We start from the raw sequence: 24333 nt of genomic DNA, 5'->3' as shown, positions 1-24333 counted from the left end.
CTAGCACCCGCCCACTGCCAGGGACCTTGCTGGCAGGCAGCCCGGAAGTGCCAATGCCCCGCAGCAGGGCTGCACGAAGTCCCCCTCCCTCCACACCACAGCTCACCTTGGCCTTCTGCTGCAGGGTCAGCCTCTTGATGGAGATGAGGCTGTTGGATTTGGAGTCTCCGATCACCACCCACCAGCCCTCCTCACGTTTCTGCAGAGGAAACAACCAGCGGTTAACAGTCCCTGCCCGCAATGGAGGGAGGAGCTCCCCTAGCTATGTTCCACCCCCCGCCCTGCAGTTACAACCAGGCTGGCCAGCGAGGAGCCCAGAGACAGTTATCCTGCTCGAGGGCCCAGTGCAGCTCCCCCAGCCAGCGAGGGCTTCCCGGCCAGCTCTGTTCCAGGGGGGGTCTGAGGGGACCTGGGCTGCCCCAGCTCCATCCTAGCTGTCGGGTGGCTCAGCCAGTCACAGCCACGAAGGCAGCAGTTCCCTCTGCAAGCACGCCAACATACCTGGGGGAAGAGGGGAGCAATGACAGGTCCCGTGACCTCCTCCTCTCGCTCCAGCTGCACCAGCACCACCACCGGCCCTCCACTGCAGACAGAAACAAGAGGTAAGCAAGGTCCTGTTGCCTCCCCAGCGCCTGGATTCGGCACCCAGGGATGCCAATGGCTCTGCCTATCCCTTCCCTGGCACTTGCTGCAGGCAGCTCCCAGCTCACCTGCGGATACTCTCCTTCTCCACCACCTCATAGGATAGCTCGATGTTAGGGTATCGGTTGCAGAAACGGGCCACATCAGCGATCTGGGCGTCAGAGAGCTGCAACAGGCCGTTGCGGTCCTCGTCCTCCATCTCCATGATGTCGAAGACGCTCTCCACCCCCTGCAATGAAGCACACAGAGTGCAGGTATTGAGCAAACCCTCGGGACTTTAGAACACGCCCTGTGCTGTCTGCAGTGCCAGGAACACAGCCTGCGCCAGCTCCCTACACCGGGCAGGGCGCCAGCACCAGGCTTCAACTGCAGCCTTTGGCACCAGCGCCAAGAGCCTGGCGCTCTCCACCCTAAAAGGTCAGGCTGGAGCAACAGGGGAAGAGGTTACCCACGTACCGACTGAAATGCAGCTGGTGCAGCAAAAAACGTTCAACCCGCTTCACAAAAACAAGGGCAGGCATCTGCATCTAGCCAGGCTCTAGGGCGCCCCCACCCAGAACTCCCCAGTCCCCCTCCCCCGCTCTCACCTTGTCCGTGCAGCGCTTGATGTGCTCCGAAGTGAAGTGAGGCAGCTGCTTCAGGTATGAGTCCTTCGACCACATGGCCTGGGTAACCATCTGGGCCAGCTCCATGGCCGCCAGGGCCGGGCTGAGCCAGCCGTTGCTGGACAGAACATCCACGCAGGCCTGGATCAGGCGAATTGCCTGGACGGGGAGAGAGCTGTCATGCCGGGGAATGGCGAGGAGTGCAGTATAGGGACACAGACATCACCTAGCTCAGCCCCCGGCCCTTCCGCACATGCCAGCCTTGCCCCCAGGATAGGAAGTTCCGCCCCCTCTCCCCAGGAAGGCAGGTAGTTATGGGCCCGACCACTCCACTCAGTTCTAAACTCTGAAAGAGCCCCACTGAGTGCCCACCCCACCTCAAGTACTGTGGGCACCGCCTCCCCCCACACCTTGCTGAGGATCTCCTCCGTGTCGGACTGCAGCTCAGCGCTCAGCTGCATGCGGGACAGGTGAGCCTGCAGCAGCAGGTTGGTCTTGACGTGGGGGTCGTTGAACTTGGGGTTATTCAGTTTATGAGGGACTTTCTGCGCCAGCTGGGAAGAGAGAGAGAGAGAAGCCAAGTTGTCTCTTTGGCCATTTGAAGCAGAGAGCCTGGCACGGCCAAGCAGAGCCTATGTCCATCATCCATCCAGTGCTGTAACAACTAGATCCAGCTTCCCCCGGGCTGTATCCTACCGCCGAGCAGGCTACATAACCCACTGCACCTCACCCACGGGAACAGATCCCCAGAGACTCTCCTGAATACCTCAGCAACTACTCCAGGAATGATCTAACCTAGGAGCTGACAGCCAAAGCACCACAGCACCGCCAGAGAACGGTGCTCTCATACAGCAGCTGGGGATGCCTGGCCTTCTGAGACTCCAACTCCAGGGCCACGACAGCTGCCCCTGCACGGTCTGGGACAACCCGTTCATTCAAGCGTCCGAGTGAGCAGCTAGTCACTGATCTAGCTTAGACCTAGAATCTAGGCCGCTGGGTATGGAGCCCGGCACTCACCTGCCGCAGGAGGTTATCCTCGTGGTGCCTGATGGGAATGTTCTCGTACTCAGCAGCGTTGGAGATGATTTCAATCAGCCCTCGCACCTTGGTCTTGGCATTCAGAGACATGCTGAAGAGCTCTAGGGAAGCCAAGGCAGAAAGACGGGTCAGGGGGAGCCCAGCAGCAGCAGGAGACCCCAGTGTCTGGGAACAGATCCATCTGCTGCTGGGCTGGCTTAGAGGCACCGAATCAAGTGTCCCAGGAACAGATCTTTCTATGCAACATCAGCGAGAGCGCGCCGCCCCCCCTCCCCCAGCTGTGACCCCCACCCACCAGGATGGGCGCACTGCAGGGCTGACAGGCCAACACCCTCCCCACCACCACTGGAGGAGGTGAGAGCTCACTGCTCTCCCTTCCAGGCCAGGAGCAGCAAGATGCGCTGCCTGGCTGCCCTCCCGGGTGGGTCCCTCACCGATCGTGGTGTAGTTAATGTAGTAATAGGCTGCGATCATGCCCAGGTTGAGGGGCGCCACGTCCATCTCATCCTCGATGCTGATGCACTTGGACTGCTCCAGATCACTAAGGGTCTGCTCCACCAGCTCGGACAGGTGGTCTGACAGGTGTCTGTGAGATACCCCTGCAAACACAAGAGGCAGATCAGACAAGGCAGCACAGCAGAGGGGCTTTGCAATGCTTGGGGAACTGCCAGGCTGCCCTAAGCCAGCCAGAGAGAACGGGTTAGTGCTAAAAATGCCAGCTGTCCAGAGGCTCCTCACATCCCCACCCCAACACACTCAGCTTCCTCCATCTCGCGGGGCTCACCTTGCAGGTTGTAGTAGTTGGGGTTCTGGGTCATCCTGCGGTACAGGAAGGTCCAGGTGAGGTAGTCCACAGCATCCTGCTTGTTCTCAATGGTCTTGGTGACAATCTCAGCATTGAAGTGGTCATGCATGCAGTGATCCAGGTGCGACTCCACTGGGAGGGGCTCGTACAGGAACTTCTTGAAGAAATCCTGCAGCAAGGAGAATGGAACCAGACCGAGCAGGTGAAACTCAGGAGAAAGTGACCCCTTCCACTTTGGACAGATTCGCCCCCACCCCACAAGAGCATCCCTCTTCAGTGGCATACCGGAGCAGCACAGCCGTCCAGGTCCTGGAGAGCTCACGCGTGGAGTCGGAGGAGGGGCTGCAGACCATGCACCAGCCCAGGAAACAAGTCAGAAGGGGTGGAGGTGTTCGGAATGCAGGGGTCAGTGCCCTCTGGGGAATTATTTTCCCTCTCCAGTGGGACTACAGTGCAGACAGTGCACCCGTCCTAAGCCAGGCTGCAGTGCTGTGCACTGTCCCTCGCCCCCAGAAATGACGGCAGAGGTCTGGTTTGTAAAGTGCCAGGGAGCTATAGCAGGGCATGGGGTTTTGCCCACTGCAGCACTTGAGCCAAGTTAGTCTGTTCCCAAGATGGAGGCTTGGGCCAATCTGACCACAGCTGGGATAGGGAATCCATGTCCTAGCCAGGAGGTACAACATACACACGCCCCTCGCTTCACTCACCTTCTTGGATCCCTGGCACATAATAACGCAGCGCCCCTCATCATCCTGCAGGGGGCGATTGGCATGGCCCACCATCTGCAGCACGTCGTAGATAGGGTAATCCACATACCTGAGACAAAGGAGAGAGTGTCCTGTCTGCAGTACTCCATCGCTGGCAGTGCCTGAAACACCCCTGACCGCCAGAGAGGGGCGGGGCACCTCAGGACAATCCCCTCATTCACAAGCCACTCCCTCCTCCACCCGCCTACTGTAGGCACAGAGAGGTCTCCTCCCCCATGCGCTCAGGGATACTCACGCATGAATCTTGCCGTTATAGTACTGAGTGTCCATGATGATCACCAGGTGAGCGGCTACGTTCATGCCCCAGCACAGGCTCCGAGAGGCCACCACCACCTGGACAGCACCTAAGGGCGAGCAAGGAGCAGTCAGCCAGAAAGCTGCAGGATGTTTCATAAGCAAACCCTGAGCAGGGGGAAGCAAGCTGACGCTGTGGCCGTGCATGCCAGCAGAACCCCCATTTGGGAACAGGGGTGGGGACCTGACATGGGCCCTTTGCTCTCAGGCCCAGGGCCAACCTGTGCACTGAGCAGCAGCCCCTCACTGTCCCCTGCAAGCAGCATGAGCCCCACCGCACCAATGCTGTGTATGGAGCTCTGCCCAAGCCCTGCTGGCCAGCCCCACTTGGTTTGGGGTTAAAGCCGTCCCTGGGCAATGGGTCAGAAAGAGGAGGCAGGGGGATCCAGCGAGCTGAGCACAGGGCTGGGAGTCCAGACTCCCTGGGGTCTCTCCATAGCTCTGCCACTGTGGCTTTGGCAGGCCACCACCTCCAGGCCTCCTTTGCCCCGCTCCAGGGTGGGGACGACAGCAACGTGTGGCGGCTCGCGCCCCCGTTCACTCCTTTTACCAGAGCCGAACAGCTGCTCCACCACGCGCCGTTCCATGGCGGTCAGCCCCTCGTGCAGGTAGCCAACGCCGTTGAGCAGCGTCTCCTTGAGGGTGCCGTCGCTCAGCTTGTCCAGGTACGGCCCCAAGTCCTTCTCTGTGCAGTGCAGGAACCTGCGGGGAGAAGCCATCAGGGCCCAGCGAAGAGCCCCGCCTGCCCCGAAGCAGCGCTCACACGCAGGCACTACGTCCTCACTCCCCATCAGTGGGATCAACTGGCTAGAGCAGGCAGCAGGGCCATTCCCAGCTCTCGGAGCTGCAGCCTTCAGAGCAGGGGACCAAGAGCCCGGACACCTGGGTTCTGGTGCTGGCTCAGCTACTGACTACGGACCCGCATTACGTCATTTCACCCCTGTGCCTCCATTTCCCTGTCGATACAGTGGGTGTAACGTAACACACCCTTATTCTATAGCGCCCGTCTCACAGGGTCTGTGCCTAGCTCCGTGCCGCCTGGGGGAGTTAGATGAGACACACACAGGTCATTTAACCCAGCCTGAAAGGCAGCCACCTCTGGGATGGAACGCAGCGGCTTTTTAGCAGCACACAGGAGTCCGGCACGGAGAGGGAAGGTGGCTGAACATGCAGGTGGAGGCCAGGGAGACAGTGGCTCTAAGAGGAATCGTCGGGCCAGTGGGACTGATTACACACCCCTACAGGGTGGATCACAGCATGTTCAGTGAGCACAAGTGATCAGGACGCGTTCCCCTCGCCCCCATGGGCCTCTCCACTGGGAAGAGTCAGAGAAGAGATGAGGGAGAAAACCCCGAATGCCCGCCCAGTCCTCCCCCCCCAGCCCTAGTACCTCTGCCTCTGCACATCGGAGGCACAGGTGGTGAGGATGTCTATGGCCGTGAGGCGCGTCTGCTTGCGTGACGGGACAAAGACAATGACCGGCTTTTTGGGGGAGTGCTTCATGATGGCATGATAGACCGGCTTGGCCATGGACAGCAGGCGGGTCTGCGTGTGGCTGATGTTGAAGCCCTGAGTAGAAGAGAGAAGCCGGCAGTGAATGGTGAAGCCCCTGACCAAAGCTCCGGGGTGGGAGGCTCCTCCCAGGTCCCTACCTGAATGTGCAGCTCCAGGGGCACGGGGCGCACGTTGGGATGGAAGTTGAAGGTTGACGTGGCGCTGCAGCCCAGCCAGTGAGCGACATCCTTCGCGTTGGACAGCGAGGAGCTGAGGGCCACAATGCGGATGGGCCGCTCGATCTGGGAGGAGATGTAGCGCATCCGGGAACAGATCACCTCCAGCACGGGCTGCGGATGGACACGTGGGCAGGTTATAGCCGGGGGGGAGGGAGGGGAAGTCCGTCAGCCTGTGCCCTCTTCCCAGCCCCTGCACCAAGCAGCCACTCAGCGATGACAATCAGTGCTGCAGAAGGGCCGTCCCAGGCTCCCATGGCTTCTGTGGAGAGCCCCAGCTCCGAGCCAACTGCAGGACTTATCCCTTCCTCCCCACCTCCACTGGCCTTTCAGACCCGATCTCGCCGCCCGCTTAACCCTGTAGCTGCTGGCCTTTAAGTGCCAAGGGTACGCTCCCAGCAGGACTTCGCTCCAGGGGGTAGCCCTGGAACAGCTTTTTGCCCCGGTACATCAAGCAGCAGGGATGAGATTAGCCACCCGGTGGTCTAGCTCCCCCCAACCCCTTTCTCTGGGCACTGCTCCGGGCTGAGGTACGGGACAGCCCAGAGAAAGGAGCCGGCGGGGCTCCCCCGGTGCGCCCCGGCAGCCCAGCCCCCTCGGCCTCCTACCCCATTCTCGCCCCCGATGAGGTGCACTTCGTCCACGATGAAGAGGTTGACGTTCTGGACGTTCTTGCGCTGCTTCCAGCGCCGGGACAGGATGTCCCACTTCTCGGGGGTGCTGATGATGATGTTGCCCTTGCCCAGCAGCTTGAGATCCGTGCTGGTCTCCCCCGTCAACAGGACCACTTTCTTACCGAGCCGCTCCTGGAACTTCTCGTACCAGTCGAGGAAGACCTGCCAGGGCACAGCAGGCATGGCCGTTAGCCCTGGGCCAGAGCTCTTGGCTGGGATTGTCCTGGAGTTTCCTTGTACTCCTTCGGGGTCACAGAGACATTTGGGAGGAAGGAGGGGGCAGGACAGCAGAGTACAAGCAGAGGAGCAGAGAGACAGAGGCCCCCACACCTTCTGCTGGGGAACTGGGCGTTCCCAGCACACGGGCCGGGGGAGGAATTGAACCCACGCCCAGGAGACAAGGCCGTGGGGACTCACCTGCTCAGCAAGGGCCTCCATGGGGGTGATATAGACACAGCGCCCCTCTGAATTCTGCAGCAGCATCCTCAGGATGGCGAACTCGGCACAGATGGTCTTGCCGCTCCCCGTGGGGGCGCCCACAAACACATTGTCGTCGCTGTTATAGACGGTGTTAAACACTGGAGAGAGACAGAACCCTTGGTTACCCCAGGGAGCCCAACTGCCGCAGTACCACTGAGCCACACTGCCCGGAGGAGGTTTGGGGATTTCAGCCCAGAGCGGCTAGCACAAGGTTCCCATGACCCTGGCCTCCTTGCTGGCAGGCCAAAGCCCTCTCAGACAGACTGGCACCATCACCCCAGAGGAGGCCCCTCCTGGCCAAGGCACGCAGCAGGGCAGTACTGTAAACACCTAACAGGAATTCCTCACAAGAGGAGCATTACAACGCAGACTCTTTCTAGGTTGACTTGGCAGGCACCGGGAAGCATTTTAAGATCAGAACACAGGCTCTCTCCTAAACAGGCCAACACTAGTTGCTTCAGAGGAAGGTGCCAGGATCTCCGCTACCAGGCAGATATGGGGTAATCTGCCCCCATGGGTGTCTTATGGAATGAAGAGAGGTAACTAGTGGTGTCCCCCAGGGGTCTGTTCTGGGACCAGTAATATTCAACATTTTCATAAATGATCTGAAAAAAGGGGGAAAACAGCGAGGTGGCAAAATCTACAGATGATACAAAGCTACTCAAGATAGTTAAGTCCCAGGCAGACTGCAAAGAGCTATAAAAGGATCACTCAAAACTGGGTAACTGGGCAACAAAAAGGCAGGTGAAATTTAACGTTGATAAGTGCAAAGTAATACACATTGGAAAACATAATCCCAACTATACATATAAAACGATGGGGTCTAAATTAGCTGTTACCACTCAAGAAAGATCTTGGAGTCATTGTGAATAGTTCTCTGAAAACATCCACTCAGTGTGCAGCAGCAGTCAAAAAAGCGAACAGAATGCTGGGAATAATTAAGAAAGGGATAGATAATAGGACAGAAAATATCATGTTGCAGCTATATAAATCCATGGTATGCCCACACCTTGAATACTGCGTGCAGATGTGGTCGCCCCATCTCAAAAAAGATATATTGGAATTGGAAAAGGTTCAGAAAAGGGCAACAAAAATGATTAGGGGTATGGAACGGCTTCTGTATGAGGAAATATTAACAAGACTGGGACTTTTCAGCTTGGAAAGGAGATGGTTAAGGGGAGATATGATTGAGATCTATAAAATCATGACTGGTGTAGAGAAAGTAGATAAGGAAGTGTTGTTTACTCCTTCTCATAACACAAGAACTAGGGGTCACCAAATGAAATTAATAGACAGCAGGTTTAAAACAAATAAAAGGAAGTATTTCTTCACACAACGCACCGTCAACCTGTGGACCTCCTTGCCGGAGGATGTTGTGAAGGCCAAAGACCATAACAGGGTTAAAAAAGAACTAGATAAATTCATGGAGGATAGGTCCATCAATGGCTATCAGCCAGGATAGGCAGGTATGGTGTCCCTAGCCTCTGTTTGCCAGAAACTGGGAATGAATGACAGGATGGATGACTTGATGATTACCTGTCTCTTCATTCCCTCTGGGGCACCTGGCATTGGCCACTGTCAGAAGACAGGATACTGGGCTAGATGGACCTTTGGTCTCACCAGTATGGCCATTCTCATGTTCCTAACCCCACCCCCAGTAGTTAGAGGCTGGTGAAGTCCTGAAACAATCCCTTCCACTCCTGCCAGGAGTATTAGCTACTTAGCTCCGGACATCCCTGTTACCGAGGTGCAGCATTTGGGAAGTGAAAAGGTGGCTAGGGAAAAGTACAGTCTTGGCCTTTGGTCACCACAGTTGGGCCTCCTCTGTTTGCCAGAAAGGTTTGGCAATTGTTCAGATCCCAGCAGCCTGCTCTTTCCCCAAGGCGCAGGGCAGGGAGAGAGGGCAGGATATCTAATGCAGAAGATCATTCACCCCCACTCCCCAACCCATGGAGCTGGGCTACCTGCTTCTCAGCAGCCCAGGGCTCACGTCAGACTCTGCTGCAGGGAGCAGCTTGGGGTGGGAGCTGGGCTAGTACCCACCTTGGGTCTGGATGGGGTTGAAGAAGGGGAACTTGTCCTGGTAGAGGCTCTCAAAGGCACTGTTACGCAGAGCGGACACGGGCAGCGGCTGCAGGTCCAGGAGCTCTGTGGGCGGGGGGTATTTCTCGGGGAGAATCAGGTGCCTGAAGGACACAGGCAGCTGCGTCTCACAGGCTGGAAAAGAAAGAGAATCAGAACAGTTTGTACAGCGAATCAGCCATAGCTGTATCAGACATACCAGAGAGTCTGAGCTCCCAGGAGCCTGGGGAGGGAGGGGGGGTCAGGGACTGTCTGGATCATTGCAGCAATGAGAGATCCTCAGAAAGTGCCCAGGTGCTGCAACGCCTTGCTAGCACGGGGAAATACCAGCTCCCAGCACTGAACTTCTCCCACAAAGCAAATACTTCCACTTTTGGGAGGGATGATCACCACCCCATTCCTCCCTTGTCCCCCACGACAAGCCATCCTTTGCTACCGACTGATCTCAGCTGCCACTCCCCACCAGCTCTGCTCCCCACCAGCAATTTATCATCACGGCCCAACCTGGGCCTGACACTCTCCTCCCACAATGCACAGCAGCAGGTCTCCCCAGCCAGTGCCTGAGGCAGGTACCTGTGCTCTGTCCCAAGGGCATGAGCCAGTGTTGGTTTTGCTGCTCTCACAGCTCCAGGTGTCCCACCCGTTCCACGTGCAGTTCAGTGGGCCTCAGGGGAAGGTTCAGCCCACTCCCTAAGTAGGGGCTACAAATTCCCTTATAAAAAGTTCCTTCCAGAGGCCACCTGCCACCACTGCTTGGCTGGCAAAGCATCTCCCCCACTACAGCTCCTGCAATACAGCACAAAGACGTCCCAGCCCAGCGGGCAGGTGAAGACTCACAGAGCCAGCGGTCTGAGACCACCCGGATGAAGTACTGCGGAGGCAGCGGCTCGAACACAGGCACGAAGAAGGTGATGAGATGCTCGTCCTGGGCGTACTTGGCTTTCAGCAGGAAGTACTCGTGATGCAGAATCACTTCACTGTCCACATCCTCCACCAGGATCCAGAAGGCTTCCGACGAGCCGTGCACCTGGGCGAGACAGCAGCGAGCTTTGCAGCACAGCGCCCAGAGCTCTCCCGTTCTGACCCGCCCTGCACTGGGGCTGCCAGCCACAGACAAGCTTGGCCACACAGGCCCCTGCCCACAAGCCCACAGCTAGAGCTCTTCCAGAGCAACACTGCTCCTCAGGCACCGTCCCACCGCACAGCTGGATTTTCACACGTTCCCAGGCCAGAAGGGACCATTGTCCTCAACCAGTCTGAGCTCCTGGATAGCACAGGCCAGAGACCGGCCCCACAATTCCCAGAGCAGAGGTGTATTAAATCTTCCTTCCCCAGGAAAAAGCAACAGAGAGTCCTGTGGCACCTTTAAGACTAACAAATGTATTGGAGCATAAGCTTTCGTGGGTGAATGCCCACTTTGTCGGATGCATGTCGGAAGTCCCTGCCTTCCCCAGGTAGGGACTTATCGGCTTAAGTCACCCCTTAACCTTCTCTCAAGCTAAATGGATGGACAGACTCAAGCAGCTCACCATATGGCAGGTTTTCCAATCTGCCATCAAGCTGCCGCCCTCCCCCGTGACCTGGTCAGCCAGGACTGCGTGTCTCCGGGGGTGCCTCTCACCTTCTCATCCCACTGGAAGTCAGGGGTGATGGTTAGCTCCACTTTCAAGGTGGACCTGGTGATGGGCTGGAGATGGACCGACAGCTCCAGCTTTGGGAACAGATGAACGTACTTGTGGATCGTCTTGCCCATCTTGGGCATCCGAATGAGCTCCCCTGTAATGTGGGACACAAACGTTATGGGCAGCACTGGGGGAAGAGAACGGGCAAGCGGATGGAACCACACGCTCAGTGCTTCTCCAATTCAATGGCATTCTGAAGGAGAAGCGGCTGTTTCAAATCTAGAGAATTGTGATCTGAGGGCATCTGTTCCCACAGCACTGCTCTCAGGCCAAACCCATTCCTTGGACGTTATCTGTACTGTGGTAGCACCAAGGGGCCCTCATCCAGCCCCTGCTGTGCTAGGCGCTATACAAACAAAAGGCTGTTCGGTGCCCTGAGGTGCTTTACAGTCGATGTACAAGAACCAGCAACAGATGCATCCATCTGGTCCCAGGGAAAGGCTAATGACCGAACAGAGACAGAACCTAGGGGTAGGTTGTAGTAGAAAGAAGGCCTGAAACATAAGGCCTTGTCTCAAAGGCCTGGACTAAAGTAGGGGTCAAAGCTTTGCTGCTATAAAGCAAAGTTAAGTTGTGAGCAAGAGGCAGGCCCTGCTCACAGAATCTGGCAAGCGCAGGGCTGATATTGCAGAAACACACATTCCCAGCTAGTGCTGGTACAGGAATATACACGCAAACACATTCCAAAAGGGGGGTACCGGAACACCCCGATATTAGCACATTCCCTACAGATAACAGGAACATGCTGACCTATCTTAAAGATAAGGTCATGATGACAGCATGATGGAGGGATAGCTCAGTGGTTTGAGCGTTGGCCTGCTAAACCCAGGGTTGCGAGTTCAATCCTTAAGGGGGCCATTTAGAGAACTGGGGTAAAAATCTGTCTGGGCATTGGTCCTGCTTTGAGCAGGGGGTTGGACTAGATGACCTCTTGAGGTCTCTTCCAACCCTGATAGTCTATGATAGAGATGTTCTGATTAAACCAACAGGTACAAGGCGATGGGAGGGGCAATACGGAACTTGTTTGTATCGGCATATAAAGAGGGGTCTCACAGGGAGGGGATAGTGGAAAGTCCCGCTGCTAACTGAGCTGGGTCCACTGTCACAGGCATACATGAATGGAGTATAAGGCACCAATACTGTGCTCTGTTGATATAAACCTGACCAAGTTCCTTCGCTACGAACAGAGTCGGTGCTTACTGGGCAGTGTGATTGGAGCCTGCTGTCTGGCCAGAGTCAACGCAGCACGCAGAGAGAACACACCTGCAGCCAACATCTGACCACACTGGTGACCCCCGGCCACTGATCTGGGAAATACGCGAGCTGCCCTCAGTCGAAATCCCCTGACATCCTTTGCTTTGGGAGGATATGGAACTGGCAAGCGAAAGAGCAGTGCCTCTACCCTCCCCCCCCGCTGCCTTGCTACAGTTAGTGCAGGGCCTCCATGGGGGAAAAGCAAAGGCAGAGAGATGAAAGCCGTGAGCAGCTCGAATGCAGGGACCGTTAGTAGCCCCGCTTGGTACAGAGGCCCCCGTTCCTATACCTATTTCATTGTGGTTCAGGTCATAGAGACGTTCAAACGGGAAGTTCTTCTTCTCGATTTTCTTCACCACCTCCTCGGGCAGTTTCCTGAACTGGCGCAGGGGGCACATGGACTGCCACCTATGGGGACAAGCGGGACACAGGAGTTAGCAAGGGGATATCCAGCGCCATCAGGATACCTGTAGGCATGTGCCTATGTCCCCGCAATGAGAAAGAAGCCAGCCTTTTCAACTGTGCCACTACAAGCAACCATACCCACCACAGCTCATGTTTCCCCCCTACTTGGGTAAAAGTCATTCCCATGAGCCCAGAGACTGTGCTCCCCCATGCCCTACAATCAGAGCCCTCTGACAGCACTTCCACATTCGTGGGACATGGATTTCAGACTCCAAGAGCCCTGGGATATGACACACTAGGCAGCCCCTTCTCCGGCTGACACAAGCTCTATAGGTGCGTCCATGCCAACTCCATAGAGCACAGCCAGCCTTCAGGCTGTCCCAGGAATTAAGGTTACATCACTCGCTGGCCTGTAGAGAACTCGTTACGGTGCCATTCAGTGTTCATGCACTCACTATCGTCCCAGTCGCCACCAGCCTCTCTGGCCAGAGCACCTGGAGGTGAGGGGTGCACCCAGGGCAGGTCGGACACCTGGCTTGGTTATAGGCGGTAAGCTAGCGGCACATCAGAAATCCGAGCATCACGGAGCCATCACTTACATGCGTTTGTCAATCATCTTGCAGAGGTTCAGAGTCTTGTCAGTGAGCTGCGCCCAGCCACGGTTCAGGACAATCTCAAAGATCGCACGCATCAGCCGCCCGGCAGACTGGCAGGGACACAAGAGAGCTGTCAGAGCCCATGGGGGGGATCAGTGGCTTTCACAGCCACTGGGGATTTCCAATTCACAACCAACTGCCCTGTTCCTACCCCAACCTGGGAAACGGCTCCTCCAGCCATGTGACCAGCAAGCCTTGGGTCAATAACAGCCAGCATCTTGGTGTGTGTTAAGGTGACTTAATCGGTCAGTATTTCAGATTCAAGCTCTGTTGCAGAGCTAAGACCCGGAGGTCATCTCTCTCCAAAATAAATTAGCTTTCACCTGCAGTCATTTTCATGTATTCAATTATTAATGAGCACCTCACAGGAATTAGCCCCCGTTACAAATTCACAGCCCTATTAGTCATCAAAGCAACTAACAAACATTAACCCTCCCAGCCCCTGAGGAGCAGGCATTATCCCCACCTTGCAAACTGGGGCACCGGGGCAGAGAGAGGGTCATTCCGAGACAGTGGCAGATTTTCTACCCACGTGAATTCCCACTCACCTGGGTGACGTACACCATGTCTGCCATCAGAGCAAACCCTTCCAGCTTCAGCTGGGAGATAAAGGCCTGCAGGAGCACATTGATCTACAGACAGCAAGAATAGGAGTTAGATCAAAGCATTGATGGTGTATCAGCTGAGAGCCTCCCATCTTTGGGAAAGAGGGGTGGGAGGGGAGAAAGAGCTCCTAGCTGGTCAGGGCTGGCACAACAGTACTGGGGGGAGATACTGCAGTTCCTTCCCACCCCTTTGCTCCTGTCCAGGTGTGACGTTATTAGCATAATCTGGGACCATATAGAACATGGTTGCAACCAAAGTCCTGTAGTGGCACCAAATCTTGTATAAAGGGGGTCAAATGAGGTGTCTAAGACAAGATTATGTTTTGCTGGTTATAATTATGCTGTCTGTATATGTGTATCAATTTTGTAGTTGAAGTTATGAATATTGGCTCTGTATTGTCTGTATTTCAAACTTATGCTAAGCTTCTGGGAAACATCCCAGGCAAGTTGGTGTTAGCTCTGCCTAGCCTGCTTGATGGCCCATTAAGGACCATCAGCTATACAATGGACCCATTGAGAGAAGGCAAATACACCTTGTGACTCAGCAAAGTATGCAGGGACTGGCCCATGTGACGCCAGACTCCATTTTGCTGTAATTTTCCACAGTAAGGACAAAGAGGTGTTCTTACACCTGGAAAAGACTATATAAGGCTGACGCCTCATCTCCATTTTGTCTTCAATCCTGCTTCTTACCTCTGGAGGGACTTTGCTACAACTGAAGCTCTGAACAAAGGACTGAGGACCCATCCCAGCTGGGGATGTATTCCAGAGACTTGATTTGAACCTGCAGTTTGTTCTATCACTGCTACAAGCCTGAACCAAGAACTTTGCCATTACCGTATGTAATTGATTCCATTTAACCAATTCTAGCTCTCATCTCTATCTTTTTCCTTTTATGAATAAACCTTTAGATTTTAGACTCTAAAGGATTGGCAACAGCATGATTGTGGGTAAGATCTGATTTGTATATTGAGCTGGGTCTGGGGCTTGGTCCTTTGGGATCGAGGGAACCTTTTTTCTTTTACTGGGGTATTGGTTTTCATAACCATTTGTCCCCATAACGAGTGGCACTGGCGGTGATACTGAGAAACTGGAGTGTCTAAGGAAATTGCTTGTGAGACTTGTGGTTAGCCAGTGGGGTGAGACCGAAGTCCTCTTTGTCTGGCTGGTTTGGTTTGCCTTCGAGGTGGAAAAACCCCAGCCTTGGGCTGTGACTGCCCTGTTCTAGCAATTTGTCCTGAATTGGCACTCTCAGTTGGGTCCCGCCAGAGCCGCATCCTCACACCAGGACACTGCACAAAAGGGAAGGGAGGCTGGGCAACAGGATCAAGCATTCCCTAAACCACCGAACAGAAGCAGGGAGGGGTTCAGTGCCGCCGGGCTCTCCTCTCACGCGGTGCCAGGCTTCTCAGGAGGGCGGGCAGAGGGGCGGCTCACCTTGGCACTGGGCTCCTCGATGCTCTCCTTCACTGGAATTGGGACCCGCTCCAGCAGCTTCTGGAGCTCCAGCTTCTCTTCCTGTGGGGAGACAAGGAGTGGGAGGTGAAGCCAGCTTGGGGGCATCGCATACAATCCCTCTGAACCAGGGAAACCAGCCTGGCAGCCCTCCAGGGTACAGGAGAGAAGATCCTGGGAGCACCTCTGCTGCCTGACCAAGCCCCCTCCCCAACCCGTCCCAGAGCCGTACCTCCCGCACAGTGATGTTCTTGAACTCTGAGGACAGGGAGAAGACCCGGAAAAGCTCGATTTCACTCAAGGTGGGCTTCAGGAGTTGGTTGTAGGTTTGCACGGTCTCGTTGGTGATGTAGTAGTGGCTGGCAATGCGGCCCAGCTCAGTCACCTGGGGGAGGGAGGAAGGAGTAAGTCCAGTTTGCACAGACCCCTCTGTCTGATTGGGGGGGCTGAGCCAGGCAGAAAGGAGCCCACTGGAAGATGCAGAATGAAGCTGGCCAGCACAGAGGCTCCTGACATTCAGAGCAGAATCCCTAAGGAGCCAGGAACGGCCCAGGGGAGAAGGTTTGTTGCGTCAGGGACACAGTTCCCTCCCTCGGCCCCAGCCTCTCTACTTCCATCTCCAAAGCAAAGGAGACCCAGGCCGCGATGGGAATTTGCTCAGCAAGGAGGCAGCAGTGTACCCGAGGATACCGACATTTGGAGCTACTTCAACCCTCCCCCCTGTCTCTTCAGACCAGTGACTCCCTTGAGCTCCAGACTGGAAGGCAACAGCCACTATGCTCCCCAAAACACCCACTGTGGCTGATCTGGAGCCACCTCTAGGAGGCTGCTTGTACCCTTCTCCCCAGCCCTCTGGCTTCAGTGAGTCACACCCCCGTCCCCTGCCTCACCTGGAAGTTCCCCGTCTTCTTATCGTACTTCACAAGATTGTTCTTGTCTAGCATCAGGGCTGCAGTGTGAACCAAATCCAGCCGGCGCTGGTCCAGCAACGGGTCTCCCTTCAGGTCATCGTGAGAGAGCCCATAGAGCGATGGGGAGCGCAGCATTCGGATGTACAGGTAGGCATAGCCCAGCCAGTTCACTGCATCCTACGGACAGACACCAAGAACCAGCAATGCCAGTGATCTTTCAGCTGAGCGGGCACACCGCTGCCCCTGGAGCAGGAAGTTATGGGGACCATTGGTTCAAGGCCCAAAACTTACCATGATGTGACCCCGGCTAGATCAAGTAACTGGGGGCAGTTTTAAAGACCGAGGCCTCATGAAACATCAGAACTAGAAATACTGAAAGCAGAGAAGAGGCAGCTCCTACCCCGGCAGACTGTCATAACTGGCCTTAACTTGCACCCTTCTGAGTATGAGCTGCTTTCCTGCACTTCTGTCCTAGAGTTAGGGGCCATTATCTGCAGAACCACTAAAGTGCAAAATAAATGCTCTCTATCCTCAGAGCTTGGGAACCCCACATTCAAGTGCCAGAGAGTGCTCATCTCAGACATCCAGGCCAGCAAAACCATGCTGCAATGTAAGGAGATTCCAGTCAAGAAAGCTAGCCATAAGCAGGGGAATATTGTGAAGACCAAGCGGAGATCCAGAAACGGACAGATCACAGATTAATGCAAATGCCTTCAGGGCTAATACATTTCTCTAAGCGCCTATCCTGGACCAGGGAGCAAAAATCATTTCACTCGCAGCCTGAGGACACTATTCTCTTCCCAGCTCAGGCAACAACTGGAAGCCAAAAATCACGAAACAGCCAAAATGCTTCACTTACAGACGATTTTGATTTACACAAACCCCAATCCTACGCTGGATTGAATGTGTGCTCCATCGCTTTTACAATCTGCACATGTCTATATCAAGTATCACGTCCTTTTCAGTGACAGGGCTGGGTTTTCTGCCACCCCTACAGACAGGCAGCGCTAGAAGGCACATGGTGATGCACAATATTGCCCAGGGCAGGCCAGTGTGTTCTGTGCCTTTACGAGCAGTTTGTCCAGCAAGCCACCAGGAAGGGCTATGGCAGACAGGGCACCTTTCTCTCCGCCAGACCAGAAATCAGGTGTATTGTGAACATTTCTATACAAAGGTGCAATTGGGGGGTGGGAGGGATGACACACCCACATTCTCACCTTTGCATTCTGGACATTCCCCAGCACCACCTCTGCATTCAGCATATCTGGCAGTTTCGACACCATCTGACTCTCGATAGGGAGCTGCTGGTTGAGTAGGGAGAGGTAATACTGCAGTTCTCCATGCGATGTGATGAGGATCCCCTCACCCTTTGTGTCATACTGGGGTCTCCCAGCACGGCCAAGCATCTAGGACAAACAAAGGGTTTAATCAGATGCAGAGAAGAGCTTTCAGCCTAGCCAACAGCAGAACACTTCCCTAACCGCTGTGCCACAAGCCAGCCAGTGCTCAGCTATCCACTACAGAGTAGGTGGTGTACATGGTGCTGTGGGTCATTCCTCTGTCCTTACTCCTACCAGCACACTTATTCTGTGGTTCAGCTCATCGGACAGTCAAAATAGTCTAGCTGGGGGAGGCAGAGTGGGGTAGGCTATGGGGGAGGCTACATTTTGTCACAGGTATTTTTAGTAAAAAGTCATGGACAGGTCATGGGCAATAAACAAAAATTCACAACCTGAGACCTGTCCATGACTTTTACTATATATCCCTAAAACTTTTCTTCTTTTTGGGGGGAGAGGGAGGAGGGGGGGGAAGAGGGGGAAAAAAGGGGGGCACCTTGGGAGGATGGCCCAAGGGGTGCCGTGGGTGCGGGGTGGGGCAGGCTCCCTATCCAGCTCCTGGGGAAGCGACGCTGCCGTTCTGCCCCAAGCTCCGGTTCTGCAGCTCCCATTGGCTGGGAACCGCGGCCAATGAGAGCTGCGGGGGTGATGCCTCCACCCGCAGGCCGCACATGGAGCTAGGAGCTGAGGGAGGGGAGCTGCTGTCGCCCTTCTGAGGATCCACCCCCCACCCCAGGTAAGCACTACCCCACACCCCAATTCCCAGCCCTGAGCCCCCCCACACCCAAACTCTTGCTACTGGGAGGTGGGGGTTCCCAAGACTGCCCCAGCAGCAGCCAGGGTGCCTGGCCCAGGGGCTGCCCAAGCTGCTCAGGCGGCTCCCGGGCCAGGCGCACCGGCCACTGCAGAAGTCATGGAAAGTCACGGAATCCGTGACCAACACGGAGCCGTCGCTACGCGAAGCGGTGGCAGCTGTGGTGTCAAAATGCACGAAGCTGATCACATGGAGGATTCATGAGGCAGATTCCAAGAGGAGAGGGACCTGCTAGGGATGGTCAGAGCAGCTTTACTGCCAGGACTTTACCTGCAGGATGTCCAGAGCACCCAGCTCTGTCCAGCGGCCTTTCTCTGGGCTGTACACCTGCGTCCCTTTGATGATGACTGTGTGAGCAGGAAGGTTCACACCCCAGGCCAGCGTCGCCGTGGAGACCAGAACCTGGAGCAGGAACACAGTGGGGTTGGTTAGCTCATTCCCACAGGAAACTCCACCAGAGATACTGTCTCTTGCTCCAATAGGACAAGTGTGCCTGAAAGTCTCCTTCCATGTACCCAAAGCTCAGTGGAGGGCCCCAGCCTGGGAGACTTGGGGCCTATTCCCAGATCTGCCACGGACTGCCTGGCCTTGGGTGAGTCACGCCTGTCTCAGTTCTGAGCGCCCCCAGAGGCTTCCGGCTCCCCAGCATCACCTTTCTGTGTGGAGACCCTCGTCTCCCTTCATTCTGACCAGGGTACTTCCAGACTGCACAGCTCCCTGCCTCAGTGTCCCAGCAGAGATACTATCCAAGGGCACCGGCTTTTCTCTTCAGAGCTGGTTAACAGGTATCAGTGCCATCATCAGAAGGTACCACACAGCACTTCCTGTGCACGCCTGCTTTACTCTTCAAGTAAAAAGCACTACAAAAAGATCAAAGAACCCACACACATGGTACTAAACTTACCAGGGTTCATTTCAACCCACACATGGATTCTGGCAGGAGCAGTCCTTCAACCCCCACCCGAAGGGTTCCTGGGGGTTACCAGTTCATCACAGCTTCAGCTCAGAACAAGCACCCCCACCACTTTATACCGTTCAGGGGGCTTTGAGCTGCAGTTTCCAAGAGTAGGTCATTAGTAGACAATGGGGTTTCTTGAAGAATCTACACTCCTGTCAGACATAGCCATGCTGAGCGAACGCCCGGTGAAGACAGCACGAGGTCGATGGAAGAATTCTTCTGTTGGCCTTGCTAGCCTTGAGGAGGTGGGTTAACTACTGCGATGGGAGAACCCCTCCCACAGGCGGAGGTACTATCTACACTGAAGCGCTACAGCTGGGCCACTGGAGTGTTCCAAATGGAGACAAGCCCTCAGTGAAGTTCATTCAGGATATTGTAAGGCATGTGTTGTCAGTCTGTCACAACGTTCCCTCTATTTGTACTGCAGTAGCACCGAGGAGCCCTAGTCATGGGCCAGGACCTCACTGTGCTGGGCATTGCCCCAACCCAAAGCAAATACACTCCCTGCCCCAAAGAAGTCACAAGTCTAAGGGCAATTACCCTTTCCAGCCCTTAGTTTCTCCAGCTGTAAAATAGAACCTCAGTCTCAATGCCCTCAAGGTGCTTTACAAGGTTGGGGTAGAGGGACAAGGTTATCCTGTGCTCAACAGAACCCTGCTCGTCCCACAACAGAACATCTTCCCTACAAAGCCGCTACATCCTTGTGGGCAGCAGGCAGGGCTAACTCCCACAGCTGCATTGCACCACAGGCAGAAACGGAGTAACAGGGCATGAATACGGTTCAGATCAGTCACAGACAGGTCGCAGGCAAGAAACAAAAATCTGCCAGCTCCAGCCTCCGCCGCCGTGGCTGAAGCAGAAGTAGTCACAGAGGTTCGTTAAAGTCAGGAACTACTCCTAGATGATCCTCCATGACGGTAACCAAGGTGGAAGCCCACAGGCTGCTGGTGAGAGAGCCAGCCAAAGGGCTATCCAAGAGCATCGATACCCATCTCTGCTTAGAGGAAAGGCTTCCTTCCTCTATCCTAGCCATGCCCTGTTCATGGCCCATTCACTACCTGGGTTGGAGCCTAGACCTCGGACCAGAGAGAACCCAGTCTGTGTGCCTCTAGTGTCACAATGAGCACTAGCTTCATTAAGACATGACAATCAACAGCCTTGCACTTCTAGTCTCCAGATGGAGCATCCCAACACATGCTGAAGCAGCAATCACCTTAAAGCACTGCTCAAGCATCTCCCAGGGACGATACCAGCCTGACCTGAATACACATGCTCCACTTGGCGCAGGGACTCACCTGAATGTGCTTGTCAGCAAACAGATCCTCCACCAGTGTTCGATCTACTCTGGTCATCCCAGCATGGTGAATAGCAAAGCCGTATGGCAACAGGTCCTTCAGCTCTAGATTCTGTAGCAAAAAGACAACTAATTACAGTCAGACCCTTTAGAGAGTGAATCCACAGAACACACTGCAGGTCAGGGGAAATCCTGCAGGGCAAACCAGGGCAGGGAGCGCCTGAGCTCCACCACTCATTAACAAGCGCTGGTCTCTCATGCTGCCATGAAACCAACACCCCCACGGGGAACAAGGACGCAGGTCCCACTGTTCCCACTGAAAAGATTTTGGTTTAATGCTGTGAGTAGAGACAAGAGGGAGAGAACGCTCGGATTCTGCGGAAACGTGGCAAGCTCATGACATGTGAGCCGCAGTATTTTTGTCCCCCCAAGTCTGTCATAACACACCAGCCAGACTACAGGCAAATACCCCAGCTCTCTGCCTGCCGGTTACCTTGCACTGCTCAGCTTCTGTCCTCAGGACCTCTGTAGAGGCTGAGCCCTCGCGAAGGAAGAGGCCCAGTGTATCTTTCTCCAGACACATGTCCCTGATGGCTCGGGCCGTCTTCCCTGTCTCCTTCCTGGAGTGAACGAACACCAGCACCTGTCGAACGTACCACACAGCACTGTTATCGGGGGGGAGAGGCCATGGCAGCTAGCACAGAGTTCTGCCCCAGCCCATTCCCTATGCTCAGGAAAGCGAGGTGACTATGGTGCAAAAGGGTGGCCTAGAAGACACACTGGGACATGGTGCTGATGCAGCAGGTCTGGACTGGAGCTGCTGGCCTGGTAATGGGAGCACCGCAATGCTGGAAGAGGAGAGACGCTTGGCTCTGGGAGGGACTGTAGGCTCAGTGACCTGGCTCAGGAGGGAGCTCCAGCCAGCTTTGACCAGAGGGGTTGGGGTGAGGCACAGCCACCTGGGAAGAATGGAAGTGCTCGTGCTGGATGGCCAGCAGGTGACAGTCAACAGGCAGAGAAACAACAGTCTGGGGTACATATCCCTGCCTCAGCTGCTGATAGCCAGCACAGATCTACACTTCTATCCACAGACAGAGACTGCAGCATTTCTGGAGCTGGGAGCAGAGTACACAGGACAAATAGAAAAAGCCTCTCACCAGGGCACCATAACCAAGAGGCTTAAATGCACCAGCAACTAAAATACCAGCAGGACGGCAGGCCTACCTGGTTCTTCCCAGCATGCTCCATAATCTTCTCGTAGACAATCTCATTCATGATCTGGAAGCGCTTGATTGCTTTCTTCTCTGTGATTCCCACATAGGTCTGCTCCAGGGGCACTGGGCGAAAGCTGCAATGGGAAGCAGGCAGCATGAACTGGCTGGAATGGCACCTCCATGTTATGGATTTTCGCCACAGATCAGATGGTTTCTATCCAAGAATCACTGTGCAGATCCCTTCGCAAGCTTCAATCCAGCCCCTCCACAGAGACTCCATGCTAAATGCTCTCCTGCTCTAGCCCAACACACGAAGAATCAATGAGTCACGTTCTGGCCAAGCATGCCTCCTTGTTTTAGTTCTATGGCAGCAGTATTCGACTGTCACTTGAATCCATTCCCTGGATGCATGGCCTCAGATATGGATGAAACTTTGCAAGCCACCTCAGAGCCATTCGAAGCTTCCCCCAAGAAGCTTTTGCAGCAGATTGGGGTGGAGAATCCCTTTTCTTCCCCTCCCAGCTTAAGTTCTGAACCCAGGTATGAGTACAACTAAGGCTACGTTTATGTCACAGAATCTGTGACTTCCAGAGACCTCCATGACATTTTCCACTTCAGCCCTGGGGCGGTGGGGCTGGAGCTGTCAGCTGGCTGGGGGACCCCACAGCTCCCAACCACGGGTCCCGGAATGCCAAACAAGCCATTGCTGGCACCTGAGAGACCCTGGAGCCGCAGCGGAGGTGGGTGCTGGACCCCCCGACTACCCATTTTGTCAGTTATTTTCACTAAAAGTCAGGGACAGGTCACAAGCGTCTGAATTTTTGTTTGTTGCCTGTGACCTGTCCCTTTCCTAAAAATAACCATAACAAAATCTTAAGGTTAAGTATAACTAACAGTTACACAACCTCAGGAAAATATCCCTAGGGTGCATTTCAGGGGTGCGTTCCTGGACCTACACATTCTAACAGATCTCCCTAAAAGCCACAAGCTCGTCCCGTGGCTAATTAAACCAGGCTGGATGCCCAATGAAACCCTGGCACCATCAGCTTATTGACAATTACATTCTAAACCACCTCCCTATAAAGATCTCACCAAAGACCTTGGCTGCTTCCCCAACTGGATTGTAAAAGGCCCTTCCCAACCTTTCCCACACCTGTTATCAAAGTAGAATAAGCCTTTGACGGGGTCCACTCTCAGGAACGTAGCTACATCCTCGTAGTTCGGGAGAGTGGCACTCAGGCCAACAAGCCTCACATCCTCCTGGGTCATCTCAATGTTGCGGATGGCTCTAGCCACCAAGGACTCCAGTACAGGGCCCCGGTCGTCATGCAGCAGATGGATCTCATCCTAGAGGAGAAAAGGGGTGGGAGGAGGTTGACTTCAAAGGGGAAAGGTTCGACTGACTTCTTTCCTGCATGTCTGGTTCATTCGTACTCCCTGATGGAACTGCATGGCCGGGCTTGCATAGGTTTAAACACCCACCTATCCACCACTACCAGATGGAGTCTCACATCAATTATGGCCTCCTCAGAAACCACGAAGACCCTGACATAACCCCTTCTGCTGAGGTACCACGAGGCACTTCACGAAGTGCAGCCACAGTCAGGGTCCTCATCTCCCAGTGGGCTTGAGGAGACATTACTGCTACTCACCAGGATAATGAGGCGCACCAGCTGGGTATAGGTGCGCTCCCCGCCCTTGCGGGTGATGATGTCCCACTTCTCGGGGGTGCAGACGATGATCTGGGTAGCGTTGATTTCTTCCTTACACAACTGGTGGTCTCCAGTCAGCTCGGCCACGTTGATGCCATAAGTTGCCAGGCGCTAGGAAAGACCAAGTATGGTTAGGCTGGATGAGAGCCCAGTGCATGTGAGGAGACCAGGAAAATCGTATGCACAATTGCATACCTCTCCCAAGACGACAAATAGGGTTTTCTGCACCATGGCATTAAGCAAGACACGGACTCTTCCTCTTTGGTGCTGAATCACAAAGCCTGGAATAGAGGCATCAGGCCCAAGGGAACAGGGAATAAGAGGCACAACACCCTCTCCTCTCAAGCCTTGATACCCTTTAAGGCTAGAGCTGAGCTGGGGCCCTTCCGAGTACAGACCTCACAGGAGCAAAGCTCCAAGTCCTTGCTCCACTCCCCCTCCCCCGCAGGTGTAGCAAGACCAGAGCGAAGTTGTTCCATTACCTTCCCAAAGCTTCCCACCATCTCCTGCACCAGAGACCGCATGGGCGCAATGTAGATGATTTTGAAGTCATCCACATTGATGGTTCCATCCATGTTGATGTGCTTCCCGATCTCGCGTAGCATACACATCAGAGCGACGTTGGTCTTCCCCGCACCCTGCGGCACAGAATACACCTCTGTAGTCACACCCTACACACCACTGTAATCATCTTTGCATAAAGCACGCCTTGTAAGGTATCAGTTAAAAAACTCATAATTTGCTGATCAGTATTGGCCTGGTAAAATGTGTGGGGCAACATGATATGTGATTCCCCTGTATGGCATTATTAACACACGTTCCAAACCCCACAACCCTGCCCAAAAAGACTTTGGCAAACAGGTCTGTCCTAAACAAAGGAGCGTGTACTCTGCTTAATTTGCATTTAAGCAGGAAACAG

At 54.8% G+C, this 24333-nt stretch overlaps 1 protein-coding gene across 1 annotated transcript in view; it reads right to left on the bottom strand.

Annotated features, from left to right (window-relative positions):
• SNRNP200 (small nuclear ribonucleoprotein U5 subunit 200) overlaps positions 1-24333 on the bottom strand; it is a 43392-nt gene that overhangs the window by 1080 nt on the left and 17979 nt on the right. The window contains exons 13-44 of the mRNA XM_005279228.5: positions 23897-24052; positions 23355-23525; positions 22856-23049; positions 21713-21836; positions 20982-21131; positions 20490-20600; positions 18507-18638; positions 17303-17491; positions 16065-16262; positions 15407-15559; positions 15157-15237; positions 13663-13746; positions 13058-13164; positions 12343-12461; positions 10739-10893; positions 9955-10144; positions 9079-9252; positions 6973-7133; positions 6490-6717; positions 5804-5995; positions 5542-5720; positions 4702-4853; positions 4093-4201; positions 3798-3906; positions 3070-3259; positions 2720-2884; positions 2265-2386; positions 1658-1801; positions 1230-1406; positions 711-871; positions 502-583; positions 107-199 (exon numbers count right to left, since the gene is read on the bottom strand). Coding sequence (XP_005279285.1) covers positions 107-199; positions 502-583; positions 711-871; positions 1230-1406; positions 1658-1801; positions 2265-2386; positions 2720-2884; positions 3070-3259; positions 3798-3906; positions 4093-4201; positions 4702-4853; positions 5542-5720; positions 5804-5995; positions 6490-6717; positions 6973-7133; positions 9079-9252; positions 9955-10144; positions 10739-10893; positions 12343-12461; positions 13058-13164; positions 13663-13746; positions 15157-15237; positions 15407-15559; positions 16065-16262; positions 17303-17491; positions 18507-18638; positions 20490-20600; positions 20982-21131; positions 21713-21836; positions 22856-23049; positions 23355-23525; positions 23897-24052 — 4752 coding nt within the window. The remainder of the gene's footprint in view (positions 1-106; positions 200-501; positions 584-710; positions 872-1229; positions 1407-1657; positions 1802-2264; positions 2387-2719; positions 2885-3069; positions 3260-3797; positions 3907-4092; positions 4202-4701; positions 4854-5541; positions 5721-5803; positions 5996-6489; positions 6718-6972; positions 7134-9078; positions 9253-9954; positions 10145-10738; positions 10894-12342; positions 12462-13057; positions 13165-13662; positions 13747-15156; positions 15238-15406; positions 15560-16064; positions 16263-17302; positions 17492-18506; positions 18639-20489; positions 20601-20981; positions 21132-21712; positions 21837-22855; positions 23050-23354; positions 23526-23896; positions 24053-24333) is intronic.

The sequence above is a fragment of the Chrysemys picta genome, chromosome 2 (assembly GCF_011386835.1).
Source record: "Chrysemys picta bellii isolate R12L10 chromosome 2, ASM1138683v2, whole genome shotgun sequence".
Lineage (NCBI taxonomy): Eukaryota > Metazoa > Chordata > Testudines > Emydidae > Chrysemys > Chrysemys picta.
The sequence above is the reverse complement of the archived record's forward strand: the minus strand, read 5'-3'. Positions and strand labels throughout refer to the sequence as shown.